The 17824-nt window shown below is 40.8% G+C and overlaps 1 protein-coding gene across 12 annotated transcripts in view; it reads right to left on the bottom strand.

Moving 5' to 3' along the window:
* Positions 1–17824, bottom strand: part of ZNF462 (zinc finger protein 462) — a 157301-nt gene that overhangs the window by 15791 nt on the left and 123686 nt on the right. For all 12 annotated transcript variants that reach the window (XR_808518.4, XM_015472673.3, XM_059889081.1 and 9 more), the window contains one exon: positions 16193–16416. Coding sequence is in view for 11 of the 12 variants with exons in the window: in XM_015472673.3 (XP_015328159.1) it covers positions 16193–16416 (224 nt within the window). In the remaining variant the exon portion in view is untranslated. The remainder of the gene's footprint in view (positions 1–16192; positions 16417–17824) is intronic.

Genomic DNA, 17824 nt, shown 5'->3' with positions numbered 1-17824 from the left:
TGCTAGCAAAGTAATGCTCAAAATTCTCCAAGCCATGAACTGTGAACTTCCAGATGTTAAAGCTGGATTTAGAAAAGGCAGAATAACCAGAGATCAAATTGCCAACATCCGTTGGATCATCGAAAAAGGAAGAGAGTTCTGCAAGAAAAAGCAAGAAGTAAAGCAAGTACTTCTGCTTTATTGACTACACCAAAGCCTTTGACTGTGTGGATCACAACAAACTGGAAAATTTACCTGCCTCCTGAGAAATCTGTATGCAGGTCAAGAAGCAACAGTAAGAATGGGACATGGAACAACAGACTGGTTCCAAATCGGGAAAGGAGTACATCAAAGTTGTATATTTTCACCCTGATTATTTAACTTATACGCAGAGTATATCATGAGAAATGCTGGCCTGATGAAGCAGAAGCTGGAATCAAGACTGCCAGGAGAAATATCAATAACCTCAGATACACAGATGATACCATTCGTATGACAGAAAGTAAAGAACTAAAGAGCCTCTTGATAAAAGTGAAAGAAGAGAGTGAAAAAGTTGGCTTAAAACTCAACATTCAGAAAACTAAGTTCATGGCATGTGGTCCCATCACTTCATAGCAAATAGATGGGGAAACAATGGAAACAGTAAGAGTCTTTATTTGGGGGAGGGGGCTCCAAAATCACTGCAGATGGTGAGTGCAGCCATAAGATTAAAAGATGCTAGCTCCTTGGAAGAAAAGCTATGACCAACCAAGACAGTGTATTAAAATCAGAGACATTACTTTGCTGACAAAGGTCCATCTAGTCAAAGCTATGGTTTTTCCAATCGTCACATATGGATGTGAGAGTTGGACTATAAAGAAAGCTGAGCGCCAAAGAATTGATGCTTTTGAACTGTGGTGCTGGAGAAGACTCTTGAAAGTCCCTTGGACTGCAAGGAGATCAAACCAGTCAATGCTACAGGAAATCAGTCCTGAATATTCGTTGGAAGGACTGATGCTGAAGCTGAAACTCCAATACTTTGGCCACCTGATGCAAAGAACTGACTCAATGGCAAAGACCCTGATGCTGGGAAAGAGAAGGCAGGAGCAGAAGGGTATGACAGAGGATGAGATGGTTGGATGACCTCACCGACTCGATGGACGTGAGTTTGAGCAAGCTCTGGGAGCTGGTGATGGACAGGGAGGCCTGGTTGCAGTCCATGGGGTCGCAAAGAATTGGACATGACTGAGGGACTGAACTGAACTGACTCAATAAGTAGTACTGGGAAAACTGGACAGCTATACGTAAAAGAATGAAATCAGAACATTCTCTAACATCACACACAAAAATAAACTCAAAATGGATTAAAATCCTAAATATAAGACTGTATACTATAAAACCCTAAGAGGAAAACATAGGCAAAATACTCTTCGATATAAATCACAGCAGTATTTTTCTATCCATTTCCTAGAGTAAGGGAAATTTAAAAAAAATAAATGGGACCTAATGAAACTCAAAATGTTTTGTACAGCAAAGGAAATCATCAATGAAATGAAAAGACAACCCACAGAATGGGAGAAAATATTTGAAAACGATGTGACCAATGAGGGAGTAATGCCTAAAATATATAAACAGCTCATACAGCTCAATATCAAAAAAACCAAAAAACCCAAATGGACAGAAGATCTAAATAGACATTTCTCCAAAGAAGACATATGGCCAATAAATATATTACTAGACGCTCAACATTGCTAATTATTAGAGAAATATAAATCGTAAAAATTATGTATCACTTCATACTGGTCAGAATGGTCATCATTAAAGAGTCTACAAGTTGGGACTTCCCTGGCATTCCGGTGGTTAAGACTCCCTAAGTTTCCACAGTAGGGGGCACAGGTTAGATCTCTGGTTGGGAAACTAAGATCTCACATGCGGCATGGTGCGGGCTCCCACAAAAAATGTCTATAAACAACACGTGCTGGAGAAGGAGTGGAGAAAAGGGAAACTTCCTACACTGTTGGTGAGAATGTAAATTGGTACAACCACTATTGAGAAGAGTATCAGTCAGTTCAGTTCAGTCGCTCAGTCGTGTCCAACTCTTTGCCACCCCATAACCGCAAGCACACTAGGCTCTCCTGTCCACTACCAACTCCTGAAGCTTGCTCAAACTCATGTCCATCGAGTTGGTGATGCCATCCAACCATCTCATCTTCTGTGATCCCATTCTCCTCCTGCCTTCTATCTTTCCCCTCCTGCCTTCTATCTTTCCCAGCATTAGGGTCTTTGCCAATGAGTCAGTTCTTCGCATCAGGTGGCCAAAGTATTGGAGCTTCAGCTTCAGCATCAGTCTTTCCAATGAATATTCAGGACTGATTTCCTTTAGGATGGACTGGTTGGATCTCCTTGTAGTTCAAGGGACTCAAGAGTCTTCTCCAACACCACAGTTCAAAAGCATCAATTCTTCAGCTTTCTTTATAGTCCATTCTCACATCCATACATGACTATTGGAAAAACTATAGCTTTGACTAGATGGACTTCTGTCAGCAAAGTAATGTCTCTGCTTTTTAATATGCTGTCTAGGTTGATCACAGCTTTCCTTCTAAGGAGCAAGTGTTTTTTAATCTCATGGCTGCACTCACTATCTGCAGTGATTTTGGAGCCCAAGGAAATAAAGTCTGTCACTATTTCCAGTATTTCCCCATCTGTTTGCCATGAAGTGATGGAACCAGATGCCATGATCTTAGTTTTTTGAATGCTGAGTTTTAAGCCATCTTTTTCGCTCTCCTCTGTCACTTTCATCAAGAGGCTCTCCAGTTCTTTCACTTTCTGCCATAAGGGTGGTGTTATCTGCATATCTGAGGTTATTGATGTTTCTCCCGAACCTTGATTCCAGCCTGTGCTTCATCCAGCCTGGCATTTCACATGATGCACTTTGCATATAAGTTAAACAAGCAAGGTGACAATATACAGCCTTGACATACTCCTTTCCCGATTTGGAACCAGTCTGTTGTTCCATGTCCAATTCTAACTGTTGCTTCTTGACCTGCATACAGATTTCTCAGGAGGCAGGTAAGGTGGTCTGGTATTCCCATCTCTTGAAGAATTTTCCACAGTTTGTTGTGATCTACACAGTCAAAGGCTTTGGTGTAGTCAATAAAGCAGATGTTTTTATGGAACTCTCTTGCTTTTTCTATGATCCAATGGATGTTGGCAATTTGATCTCTAGCTCCTCTGTCTTTTCTAAATCCAGCTTGAACTCTTGGAAGTTCATGGTTCACGTACAGTTAAAGCCTGGCTTGGAGAATTTTGAGCATTACTTTGCTGGCATGTGAGATGAGTGCAATTGTTGGGTGATAGTTTGAACATTCTTTGTCATTACCCTTCTTTGGTATTGGAATGAAAACTGACCTTTTCTAGTCCTGTGGCCACTGCTGAGTTTACCAAATTTGCTGGCATGTTTAATGTAGTACTTTCACAGCATCATCTTCTAGGATTTGAAATAGCTCAACTGGAATTCCATCACTTCCACTAGCTTTGTTCATAGTGATGCTTCCTAAGGCCCACTTGACTTTGCATTCCAGGATGTCTGGTTCTAGGAAAGTGATCACACCATTGTGGTTATCTGGGTCATGAAGATCTTTTTGTACAGTTCTTCTGTGTATTTCTTAGTATCTTCTGCTTCTGTTAGGTTCATACTATTAAATGGTATGGACCTAACAGAAGAGAACAGTATAGAGGTTCCTTAAAACTAAAAATGACTCAGCAACCCCACTCCTGGGCATAAATCTGAAGAAAATCATAATTTGAAAAGATACATGTCCTTCAGCGTTCAGTGCAGTTCACAATAACCAAGACGTGGAAGCAGGCTAAATGTCCACTGACAGAGAAAGGAATACAGAATATGTGGTGCATATATACCACTTGGGCTTCCCTCATAGCTCAGTTGGTAAAGTATTTGCCTGCAATGATGGAGACCCAGGTTCGATTCCTGGGTCGGGAAGATCCCCTGGAGAAGGAAATGGCAACCCACTTCAGTATTCTTGCCTGGAGAATCCCATGGACAGAGGAGCCTGGCAGGATACAGTCCACGGGGTCACAAGAGTCAGACACGACTTAGCAACTAAACCACCATGTACTACTACTAAGTCACTTCAGTCGTGTCCGACTCTGTGTGACCCCATAGACGGCAGCCCACCAGGCTCCCCCGTCCCTGGGACTCTCCAGGCAAGAACACTGGAGTGGGTTGCCATTTCCTTCTCCAGTGCATGAAAGTGAAAAGTGAAAGGGAAGTCGCTCAGTCGTGTCTGGCTCTTCGTGACTCCATGGACTGCAGCCTACCAGGCTCCTCCATCCATGGGATTTTCCAGGCAAGAGTACTGGAGTGGGGTGCCATTGCCTTCTCTGAAACCACCATGTACTACTTAGCCATAAAAAAATGAATGAATATGACATTTGTAACAACATGGATGGACCCACAAATTATCACACTCAGTGAAGTAAGCCAGAGAAAGACATTTATCATATGGTATCGCTTATGTGTGGAATCTTTAAAAAAATGGCACAAATGAACATATTTACAAAACAGAAATTGGGTTATACATGTATAATACAAACTTACAGTTATGGGGGGAAGACGGGTAGGGATAAAGAGATTGGGATTGACATATATACACTATACATATAAAGCAGATAACTAATAAGGACCTACTGTATATCATAGGGGATATTCTGTAATATTCTGTAATAACCTATATGGGAAAATAGTCTGAAAAATAATGGATATATATATATATATATCTGAACCACTTTGCTGTACACCTAAAATTAATACAACATTGTAATTCAACTATACTCCAATATAAATTTTTAAAAAATACATTAATTAAAAAAAAACACAGTAGTAAGACTTCCAGTATATAAACCTTTCTTTCATGTTTAGATTTTATAGGCTAAATTCTCAGACATGAAATCAAGTGTCAAAGTCAAATGATATACAGATCTTATATTACAGTTCCAATATATTTCTAAGTTGGCTTCTAAAATGTTCATACTGGTACATGATCAGTACTTTCTGGACCCAGAAATTGGTGGGTATCTGACCAACTTCTTAATGGGTCAGAAGACCTATGGAGGGACATTCACTTTTTTTCTCTGGAGATGAGAAGCAGTTTATCACCTTGTTTCCCAAAAGGGCCACAACAGAGGGAGAAAGAGAGCAAGGCTGAGTATGCATTCTAGAACCTGGCTCCCTGGAGCCTTCTGAAGGCAGAAGAAGCCATCCACGCTTTTAAAGGGTAGACTGTTCAAATACATAATCACTCAAGACAGTAACATTACATGTAGATCCTCATATCCTGTGAAAGTTATTTGTGAATGTCCATGAACCCAAAGTCACCTGTGAGGGCTACTCACTGAGAACTGTGTGGAAACTTGTCTAGTAAGGAATTGAGATGAAGTGCCAGTGAGCAGCAAAACCTGTTTCCCTTCACACTGAAGTGGGGACACTGCAAACCCTTCCACGCTCACGCTGGATGCTCAAGCTGCAGCACTACCTTTGTCTTTTTGTTAGCTGCTTTTTAGCCAGTCAGCAAATGGTTTTGATCTGTCCTTAGCAGAGGAAAGAATTTCCATACTAATTCTTACTTCTAATAATTCTTCTAAGAATTATTAGAGTTCTTACTTCTAAGAGGAGAGGAGTGTTATGTGGTTTACAAATATAACCAAGTTGCACATGCATTTTCATACTGTCCTGGGGGACAAACCAGTTTTACAGGAAAGACTGATAAAAACTTGCTTGTAAAGGGACGAATGACACTGGGTGCTCTCATCTTCAGGTTGCCTAGCAGACATCAAGTGGAGGAGATGTGATGAAGAAAAATCTACTTAACCTTTCCAGAGGCCCCCTCCTAGCGACTTAACACTTGTACATTCAAAAAGAGACACCCGATCGGGGTGTGCACATCACCTACCAGTGCATGCTTCTGTTACGGAGAAAGGCCAAGTGAACTTTTTACTTCTAGAAGAAGTGACAGCAGAGAACATGGAAAAACTGCCTCCTACATCAGAAATGCCCATCTCAGTCACAAACTGAGAATACGTAGTTACAAAGATGTAAAAGGACTGATGGCCCAGGCCAGCAAACTTTTCCTGTGAAAGGCCAGTTGAGCAAGTTTTCCTAGGCTTTCTGGACCACATAGTCTGTCACAACTACTCAATTATCCTCTATCTTGAAAGCAGTCACAGACAGTACAGAAATGGATGAACGTGACTGTGTTCCAAGAAAACTGTATTTAGGGACACTGAAATTTGAATTTCATGTAATTTCACATGTCACGAAATATTACTCTTTTGATTTTTGTCAACCATGGAACAACAGACTGGTTCCAAATAGGAAAAGGAGTTCGTCAAGGCTGTATATTGTCACCCTGTTGATTTAACTTATATGCAGAGTACATCATGAGAAACGCTGGACTGGAAGAAACACAAGCTGGAATCAAGATTGCCGGGAGAAATATCAGTAACCTCAGATATGCAGATGACACCACCCTTATGGCAGAAAGTGAAGAGGAACTCAAAAGCCTCTTGATGAAAGTGAAAGTGGAGAATGAAAAAGTTGGCTTAAAGCTCGACATTCAGAAAACGAAGATCATGGCATCCGGTCCCACCACTTCATGGGAAATAGATGGGGAAACAGTGTCAGACTTTATTTTTCTGGGCTCCAAAATCACTACAGATGGTGACTGCAGCCATGAAATTAAAAGACGCTTACTCCTTGGAAGGAAAGTTATGACCAACCTAGATAGCATATTCAAAAGCAGAGACATCACTTTGCCAAGAAAGGTTCATCTAGTCAAGGCTATGGTTTTTCCTGTGGTCATGTATGGATGTGAGAGTTGGACTGTGAAGAAGGCTGAGTGCCGAAGAATTGATGCTTTTGAACTGTGGTGTTGGAGAAGACTCTTGAGAGTCCCTTGGACTGCAAGGAGATCCAACCAGTCCATTCTGAAGGAGATCAGCCCTGGGATTTCTTTGGAAGGAATGATGCTAAAGTTGAAACTCCAGTACTTTGGCCACCTCATGCGAAGAGTTGACTCATTGGAAAAGACTCTGATGCTGGGAGGGATTGGGGGCAGGAGGAGAAGGGGATGACAGAGGATGAGATGGCTGGATGGCATCACTGACTTGATGGACGTAAGTCTAAGTGTACTCCGGGAGTTGGTGATGGACAGGGAGGCCTGGCGTGCTGAGATTCATGGGGTCGCAGAGTCGGACATGACTGAGCAACTGATCTGATCTGATTAAAAAATGTGAAAACCATTCTTGGCTGTCAGACCATATAAATAGGCAGTGGTTCCAATCTGGTCCATAGGCCAGTGTCTGCCCACCCCTGACTCAGGCCTTCAGGTGGTTTCCCCAGTGGATCTTCTTTGCCTGTCTCTGAAAGTCAGAATGGGAATGAGGGAAAGGAACCGGTGGGACAAAGGTTCAGCAAAGTGCTGTCTCTATGAATTTTACAGGGAGATGGTCAAAGATGCAGGTAAAAGTCGTGAATTCTCAACGAGCCTTTCAATCAAAGCTCTTGGAAAAGCTTCTAGGAAAGACGTGCAGCACAGTGTATTAAGGTTCTATGAAAGATGAGCCATGACACCACACTTGCTATGCAACTATGCTGCCCTCCTATTTGATAGATACCTTTATCCAGTACTTACCATGCTGGTTGTGACTCTTTGTTTAAGCTCATCTCACCTGCTTGCTTATAAACTCTTCCAGGGTAGCGACCATTTCTTATTTAGTTTTACAGGCTCAGTGCAGAGTATAAGGCCAGTCATCTAGTTGACACATAACACATGTTATCTGAATTTACCAGTAACATAAAAACCCATAGGCAATCATAAAGTATAAAGGACTTCATAATATTGTATGCCAAGGTATAAATTTGCTTGCTAATAAAATTGGACATTTTTCTAAAAGATTTTGTTCTAATGCTTACCAAATAATTATATGCTAAAAATTAACCCAGTCATTTTTACATATATCACTTAACCCTTATGATCATTCTGCAAGCTATGTGTTATCTTCCATATTTGCAGATGAGGAAAACAGAACACAAAACAAGTAAGTGATGGGCCAGGTTTGAACTCACACCTTCAGGCGACACAGCGCCAGCTTTCCCCATTAGAATATAGATCATCTGTTGAAATGCAAAACTGCTTACAAAACATGTAAAAATTATCCATGGGACACTGGCTGAACACAAGAAGGGAGAAAAAAGTACCGTGACAATAACGTTCATTCCAAAATTTGATGGGATGAAGCAGGAAGAATCTTTTAAGAATATTTTCTTCAAAAGTAAAAACCATTTTAAGGACAAGGACTGTAAGAATAAAGGCTGGTAAAGGGTATGCGGCACAGAAGTCAAGGAGAGTACCTACTTTCTTTTGCGATCACTGAGTTAGAACAGAAAACACGCTGTTGCCAGACCTGACTTAGCAAAAGTCCAGACCAAATCAATCATTTCAAGAATCTCAGCACAACCCCAGTCATAAGCACTCAAGAAAGCCACGTGAAAGGCATCATTAAAGTCAAAGAACTTTGTTGTCGGCCAACTGAGCTGCTGCCAATCTCCAGAACTCGAAATCCAGAGGCCAAGGTGCTGCTGCTGCCATGTTCTGGTTATTTGGACAAACAGGATACTTAAAATTTCTCATCTGAAAAGTGATTTCACTTATTGATTTATTTAGCAACCAACTACTGGAGACTTAATTATACGCAGGGCACCATGGTGAGATTTGAGAAGGAAAGAGAGGTAAATACTGTGGTTTCCATTTTAAGAATGTTGCACCCAGTGGCAAGACAGAATCTTGTTAAGAGTTAAGTACAAGCTGAGGCTGCATGAACACGTGCCTGAATAGAGGAAGAAGGAAAGTTCTACGCAAGTTTGGAAGCAGAGGCCATTCATTTTGGCTGGATACTTTATTTTTTATGTATGCACGTAAGTATGTTGTCCTCCGCTCATTCCCAATAGCATATTGGACACCATCCAACCTGGGAAACTCATCTTTCGGTGCATATCTTTTTGTGTTTTATACAGTTAATGAGGTTCTCATGGCAAGTATACTGGGGTGGTTTGCCATTCCCTTTGAACTGTGTTGCTGGGAAAGACTCCTCAGAGTCCCTTGGACAGCAAGGAGATCAAACCAGTCAATATTAAAGGAAATGAACCCTGAATACTCATTGGGAAGACTGAAGCTGAAGCTCCAATATTTTGGTCATCTGATGAGAACAGCTGACTCACTGGAAAAGTCCCTGATGACTGGGAAAGATTGAGGGCAGAAGGAGAAGAGGGCGTCAGAGGATGAGATGGCTGGATGGCATCACCGAGGCAATGGACAAGAACTTGGGCAAACTTCGGGAGATGGTGAGGGTCAGGGAGGTCTGGTGTGCTGCAGTCCATGGGGTCGCAAAGAGTCAGACACGACTGGGAGACTGAACAGCAACAAATGTATGCATTTTTAAGATTTTTTTTTGATGTGTCCCATTTTTAAAGTCTTTCTTGAATTTGTCACAATATGGTTTCTGTTGTTTATATTCTGCTTTTTTGGTCATAAGGCATGTGGTATCTTAGCTCAAGGATCAAACCCTCACCCCTTGCATTGGAAGGTCAAATCTTAACCATTGGACCATTAGGGGAAGTCCCACTGGCGGGAGACTTTAGTGGACTGTTCCAAAGGTTACAGGTTAAGAACATCTTCAAATACCTACTTGAGAAATACCAACTACGGTTCTGCCTGGCACATCCCTCTGAAAAATTACCACACCTTTTGCTCATCTACCTCTGATTTTTTTTGTCTTCCAAAATACATGAAAGAAGCAGGTCTATGGTTGACAAATTCAGAAGCAACTAACATGAGGGAGAGCAGAGATGAAATGACAATCTTTTGGAAAGACTTCAGCTCGCAGGAACCCATGGAGGTGATAAAGCTAGATGCTAGGACTTAGTTCAGAAAGTAAACCCAGTCCAAAAAGCATGGCCTGAAGTGTATTTTATGATTTGGAGTCGGCGAAGGTTCTTCTTTTATTTCTTCTCATTTCCTTTGCTGGAAACAAATATTTGATACGACTTTTTTTTTTTTTTTTTTTGCCATCATAGATTTCACTGGTCCAGAGAGTGAAACAATTTTACTGGAATAAGTAAAACATTGGCGATTCCTCCTAAGCTGAATGTTCTGCTGCTTCCTTCAAAATGACAAAAAGTAAGAGATACGAGTTCCTTAGAGTTCAGCCGCCTGAGGCTCCATTTGTATAAAAAATTAAAAACATTTCAAAGTAAATTCAATTAGTGAATGTGTATTGCCTGAATAGACTATCCTTCTAAATTTAATATAGCTAACATGACAATTTTATGAGCAAACCATGTTAGAGATAATATATTTTTATGTTCCTTAAACTAGCAAAGAGACTTCAGAACCATAAAGAACACTAACAAGGTACTGCAGATACTTAAACTTTCTTCAAAGAAAAATATATGGGTGGTTTTCTAAGTGTGAGAAGTGTGAGGTTTGGCTTTTTTCATGACTTCAAGGTTCCTAGAAATGTTACATCTTCATCTTGCACCAGCATTGCTAATAAATGGCATTACTAACATATAATTTCATTCTGTGTGTGTGTGTGTGAGTGTGTGTGTGAGAGAGGGAGGAACATAAAGGGAGATTGAAAGGATAGAATAGTCCACTTCGAGAAGACCTTGTGAGATAGGAAAAAAAAGGGAGTTGAAGGATGAAGAACTGAAATTCTAAATAGACTGTACTGTTTACTTTAGATTCCAAGAGATTACAAGCAAGATTCTTTGTTCACTGGTGCAAAGATAAAGATCGAGGAAGACAAGATTCTGTGTCACCTAAAAAATGAAGGTGCTAAAACAAATAAAAAGAAAAAAAATGAAAGTACTGGTTGTCAATCCTTTTCTATTTCACCTTCGCGTTCTGAGGATAAACACAGCAGTGTAAATCCAGGGCACTTCAGAGTTTGCTTCTTCAATGGAATGGTTTATTTGATTTCAGGGATCCTTTCTGCTGAACTAGTATTCTGTCCAGTCCATGAAATGATACAGTCTGACATCTTCAGAAACATTCCTGAAGTTTACAAGCTTTGCAGGCAGAATTCAGGAGTCCAGTTTTGAATGTCCAGTTCTGTTTAATGAACTCCTGTGACTGAAAATACATCCCATAGTGTCTTTTAGTTTCTTGTATATATTCTCTCCACCACACAAAATCACCTAAAGCTACTCGTGGAAGAATGTAATGAGCAACACACTCAACACATCATTTTACTAGAAAAGCAAGTAAACCTCAGTTTAGAACCAATTGCTACGTCTTATGGCACCCCACTCCAGTACTCTTGCCTGGAAAATCCCATGGATGGAGGAGCCTGGCAGGCTGCAGTCCATGGGGTCGCTAGAGTCGGACATGACTGAGCGACTTCACTTTCACTTTTCACTTTCATGCACTGGAGAAGGAAATGGCAACCCACTCCAGTGTTCTTGCCTGGAGAATCCCAGGGACGGGGGAGCCTGGTGGGCTGCCGTCTATGGGGTCGCACAGAGTTGGACATGACTGAAGTGACTTAGCAGCAGCAGCAGCTACGTCTTTTGCACATTTTATTTTTGACAATATACACATTCATCTGGATCTCTGCATCTTTATAGATCTATCTGTTCTCAAGATCCACCTTGTAAGAAGACTGCAGAAAATTAACATGTACTGAAGGCTGACCATGTGTCAGCTCATGGGGAACTTGCATCTTTTAGGTACTGAGGTATAATTACCATAAAATTAACCTATTTCAAATGAACATTTCAATGAGTTTTAGTAAATGTATGCACTGGTACAACCCTGCACCATCTTTTATTACTCTAAGAAGCACCTTCATACCGTCTGCCATCGATCTCTGCTCCAAACCTCCAGTCCCAAACAGCTCTGATCTGCTTTGTCTCCTTAATTCCGCCTTTTATAGAAATCGCACATCTAGTATTTTGTGTCTGGCTTTGGGCTTCCCTGGTGGCTCAGATGGTAAAGAATCTGCCTGCAATGTGGGAGACCTGGGTTCCTTCCCTGGGTTGGGAAGATCCCCTGGAGAAGGGAACTGCTACCCCCGCCAGTATTCTGGCCTGGAAAATCCCATGGACAGAGGAGCCTGGCAGGCTACAGTTCATGGGGGTCGCAAAGAGTCAGACACGACTGAATGACTCACTTTGTCCATTTAACATGATGATTCTGAGATTTAGCCACACTGGTACACGTATCAGTAGCTCATTTCTTTTACTGATCAGTAGCATTCCACTGTCTGGATAGAGCACATTTTGTTTATGCAGCCACTTTAGGTGACAGCAGACTTGCGGGATCAGATGGTAAAGCGTGGGTTTCACTTTTAAACAAATTGACAAAATGCTCCAAAGCAGATGTGCCAGATGACATTCCATTCAGCCACGTGTGAGATTTCCAGTTTCTTCACATCCTCATCAACACTTGGTGCTGGTGGTCTTCTTGGTTTTAGCCATTCTAGGGGACGGGTCTTACTAATGGTGAGTCTTATTAAGCATCTTTTCATGAGCTCATTTGCATATCCTCCTGCATAAAGTGCCTATTCAGAACTTTTTCTCATTTTTAATTGAACTGTTACTCTTCTTATTACTGAGCTGCAAAAGTTCTTTATATGTTTTGGTTGAAGTCTTTTGTTAGACAGTTATTTTGCAAATATTTACCTCCAATCTGTTGCTTGCCTTTTCATTTGCTTAATGAAGTCTTCTGAAGAGCAACAATTTAATTTTGATGACACCTGATTTATTGATTTTTTTTAATGATCACAGCTATTATATCTAAGAATTTTTTCCCAAGAGAAATTTGAGTGACATTGTGTTTCTTGTTCAGTTGCTAAGTGGTGTATGATGCTTTGCGACCCCATGGACTACAGCACACCAAGCTTCCCTGCCCTTCATTATCCCCTGAAGTTTGCTCAAATTCATGTCCATTGAGTGACATAAGGGTCAACAATCTCTATTTTCCACATGGAAATCCAACTGTAACAACACTACTTGTTGAAAAACTATTGTTTCCTTATTACCTTGGGACCTCTGATAAACATCAACTGTCCACATATATCAGGATTTATTTCTGAATTTTTTCTTCTGCACCACTGATCACAGTAAAAGTTGCAATCAGGAAGGATGAGTCTTCCAATTTTGTTCTTTTTTCATACTGCTTATGCTATTCTAGATCCTTTGCATTTCTATATACACTTTTGTGTGAGTTTATCAATTTCTACCAAAGAAAAAAGCCTACTGAGATTCTGATAGATTACACTGAATCTGTAGATCAGTTTGGGAAGCATTACCAATAGTGAGTCTTCTAATCCATGAGTACGGTATATATTACATTAATTTAATTCTTTTCTCAATAGCATTTGTAGTTTTCAGCATACAGCTTTCACAGTTTTGTTTATTCTTAAGCATTTTATTCTTTTTGACATTATAAATGAAATTGATATTAAAATTTCATTTTCAGATTGTTCATTACTAGTGTATAGAAATTTATTATTGATCGTATCCTGCAATTCTGATAAACTCATGAATATTCCAATATCTCTTTAAATGGACTACTTAGGATTTTCTACCTACAAAGATCACATTATCTATGAACAAAAACAGTTTTATTTCTTCCTTTCCAATTCTTTGGCTTCAATTTCTCATCCTTACCTTATGGTTCTTGACTTTTGTATCTCAATCATTAGCAAACTTCTCTTTAGTACACTGTATATTGACACTCTTATAGCCTTTTCAGGAATGCTGAAATCAGACTTCTGTATATCCTTTACACCAAGGAATGACCATTTTTAATTAATGCATAATGTTACTGTCAATCAAAAATTCACTTTCAGCAGCTGTCTTTGTTTATAAAACAGTGTTTGGGTAATTATTTCAAAAATTCAAACTGCATTTTGTATTCGTCATTTAGAAAAGAAGGAATCATTAATAGGCACAAGTCTCATATATTTAACAACAACTGAGACAAAGATGAAGATCATTAGGCATGCTGAGAGTGGCGATTCTTTAGCCTCAATTAGGTGCTCATTGGACTTAATAAGCTGGTCAACCATGAGAGAGTAAGATTAAAGAACCAAGCACAGCATAGTGAAAATACAACATATCAAAGCCCATGTCTAAAGTGCAGAGTATAGTCAGTGATTTTATAGTCTATTTTAGGTCTTTAGGAACCATAACTGCCTTTCTGATGGGTGGTTGTTAACCCTGAGCTCTAACCAACTCACAGACAGACTGAGACATGGTTCTCAAAGTGTGGGAGATACCAGGACTTCGTTTAATCTTACAAAATTTCTGAGTAAAGTATTTAAGGATATGCAATTCCCATTTACAGATCAGGAAACAGATACAGAAATTGAAGTAACTTGCTGAAGCAGTTATAGTTAAGTGGTGAAGACAGAATTCAATCCTAGGTCTGTTTGGCTCCAGAAGTTCTTAACTGGGCTCCTAGCTTCCTGAGTAACCCATTTGCCTGATGCTTATTCTAAAGCCCGCACATTCCCGCCCGCTTCCGTATCTGGTATGGTTTCTAGTCTTGTCTGGAGTTCCCCAGTGACTCACAGCTACTATGCAGCCACTGGGGAAGAATCTATCTTCCAGGTTTGCTCTGTCCCAAAATACTAGTCTGATGGCTTCAACATTATAATAAAAAGACCTGAGGTGGTAACACAAATAAGACACAAGCACATGAATGTAAACAGCTTAGCTTGACATAGATGAGTGACTTTCCTTTCAGTGTGGGGGCAGAAATGCCAAGGAAGTTTGAATATGAAAGGGCATTAAAATTTGGTGTTTTTTTTTCTGGTATTAAAAGCTTTTAAGTGAGGTAATTCAGGCTTTTCTCTGCTCTCATTTTGCGGAGACACATTAGAAAATGAATGCATTCCAAAGTAGAGAAGTTAGGAATAATGCCATTAAATGGTAGGTGGGTGATAAAGCTCAGCCTTCTCTCAACACCCTATAGAAAAATTCTAACCCTTGTGTGTAGATGACTCAGACAGGAATCTTTCTAACTTGGGGTTTCTAAGTGCAGAAAAGAGGAACTGTATTTCCACTGACAGCACACAGCAAGAAAAAGGAAACAATACCAAAGTGCTTCTCATTGTGCCTTAAGTAAACACTCACTAGATGTTTGGGATTTGTTGGTTAATTTCAAAACATTTCAACAGGCTCTTTTCATGAAACAAATACTAATCATTCCCCCTGCCCCCCTCCACACACACACTCCCCGAACTCTGGACAATATACAAAACCAGAAACAATGGTCTTAATCCGTGCTACGCTATCCTCCGAGAAGTGAGGAAGCCACCTGGGATATCTTACCCTCTGATCAGCAGACTTTTGGAAGAGAATTTTTTTCATAAACCCCGTATTTTATGTCCTGTACCAATTCGTTCCATCCCGCAAATATAACACACATTTTACAGTCCTTATAGTGCTTAGACATGAATAGTAATGCCTTGGAAAATGTCTGTAGTCAGCAATATATTGGGAAACAACTTACATGACTGAGACTCTTGCTGGCAGAGCCATCAGAGAGAAGAGGGGGCCAGTAACTACGGGTCCACAGCCCGTTGCCTAATTTTGTAAATAGTTTTTTTTTTTTTTAAACACAGCCATGCCCATTCATTGATGTCTTCTCTAGGACTCCTTTCTTGCTACAAGGGCAGAGTTGAATTGTTGCCACTGAGACCATCTGGCCCGCAAAGCCTAAAATATTTACTACCCAGCCCTTTACAGAAAAAAATTATCAAGCTTTGTGATAATACACTTAAAATAATATGGTAAAGTACTCTAGTTAGGGTAAGACGAAAACAAGAAAGGGAAGATACACTCTTTCATAGAAGGGATCGCATATACTCAGAATGAAATAAAACAAAAGGAAGTGGGTACAGAAGAGACCAAAAGCATTAAGCAGTTAGATGTGGGGGGTGGCATTATGGATGGTTTTCTTTCCCTCATCTGTGTTCCAATTTTCTAAAATGACCTTACAGTTCATTGATAATGGAATAAACTGAACCTCACTTTAAACATTATTTTAGCACGTGCGTCTGTCCTGCACAGAGCGGCATAGCTAGATTCGGCCCGGCCCCTCCCAACGCCGTGCCGAGGGTGGGAGCAGGGAGGCCAGGCCCCTACCTTATGCTCATCCCGAAGGTGGCTGTCCAGTTCTTCCGTGTGCTTGGTCTCATAGTAGCAGAGCTGGCATTTGTAAGGTTTCAGTTCATTGTGCTTTTCTATGTGTTGCTGGAGGCTCTCGTCACTGGAGCAGGTGAAGGTACACTTATCACAGCGGAAAACTACTCCCTGCAAGTATTTGGACAGTTTGGATCGGCACACTTCAATGGGGACAACCCGCTCTTCTGTGGAAACAAATTGAATACAAAGATGGGAACTTTTACTGATGGAAAGCAGACGGTCTTTCTGGGGAGTATAAGGGAAAATTTGCCCCTCCACTGCTGAAACTTCTCATGGCTGCCGGTCTGTGAACCGTGTACACATGCCACTGCCCCTCCTCCCGCCCCCCAAGTCAACAGTCCACTGGGACACGTGGGTGTTTCTAAGGCCAAAAGCTCTGTGTACTTGATATCCAGAATGACCTATAAATAGGAGTGGGCGGGCTGAAAGGTGCTGTGGATTTCTGAATGGAGGTGATTAAAGGAGGAGCCAAGAATAGAAGTTTCACCAACATGAATGATTATCAACAGCAATTATCTTACTTCCCCAGCAAGTGGCATTCAGGCTTACATAGATGTCCTTAACCACTCCAGCGTCCTTGCCTGGGAAATGCCATGGACAGACGTTCCTGGAGGGTTAAATACAGTCTGTGGGGTCATAAAAGAGTTGGACATGACTTAGCAACTAAACAACAACACAAACAAGATGTCCATAAGGGGTAAGGAAAATGACATTTTTGGAGCACTTATGTGCCACCACTGTATACCTCCCTGGAAACTGTTAGGCCGAAGTTAGTCCCATTTCTACAAAGTAGTAAAACAAGGAACTGAGCTTTCAAGTCCATCTCCAAAGGTCACAGACTCTGCCTAAACTGGGACCCCACCCATGTCTGTCTACCGAACTGCAAATCGGTTCTCTCCCATCATTTCCAATTCCATTCCTGTTTCTCCTTCCAAGACGTTCTCAAGGAGACTGTTTGCCTTTTCTTGAAACCAAAAGAATCTCAAAGATCAAATCTGAAAACAAAGAATCCTGGACACTTTCATTCACTGAAACTCCAACCCCAGCTCGGGAAGAGCTCCCGCAGATGAAATGTCTACAGGCAATCTTCCGGGAGAGGTGGGGTGGGGGTGGCGTGGGAGATGTGGAGGGTTTGTGCCTTTTCAGACAAATCTGTAACGTGATTGTCACCAAGGGAGAAAATAAAAGAGAGAGGATTTGGGTGCTTTTCCCGTTAACGTACCAAATGCTGTAAGGCTGGAAGTGTGTGTGTGTGCTTGTTTATTTTGTACTCTCTCACCCTTGTGTTTAACTGCTCAAATTAAATTTCACACCAGTCTGCCCAGAGTATCGGCACACGCGCCAGATATCCATAACTGGGATAAAATTAAAATCTGTGCTATTTATGCAAGGATCAAATATAGCATGTGTTTTCATGCTGTGTCTGGATTTCAGAAGACTCTGAAAGTTTACAAATGGACGCACACAACATACACTTATATTATTTAGAAACAGCAATGTATTATTAAGTCAGGAAGGCGCGCTATATCCTCGGTCACCAGGAGCAACATTCATAGAGCATCAGGATGCTGT

This window comes from Bos taurus, chromosome 8 (genome assembly GCF_002263795.3).
Source record: "Bos taurus isolate L1 Dominette 01449 registration number 42190680 breed Hereford chromosome 8, ARS-UCD2.0, whole genome shotgun sequence".
Lineage (NCBI taxonomy): Eukaryota > Metazoa > Chordata > Mammalia > Artiodactyla > Bovidae > Bos > Bos taurus.
Note: the sequence above shows the minus strand (reverse complement) of the source record. Positions and strands in the feature narration are given on the sequence as shown.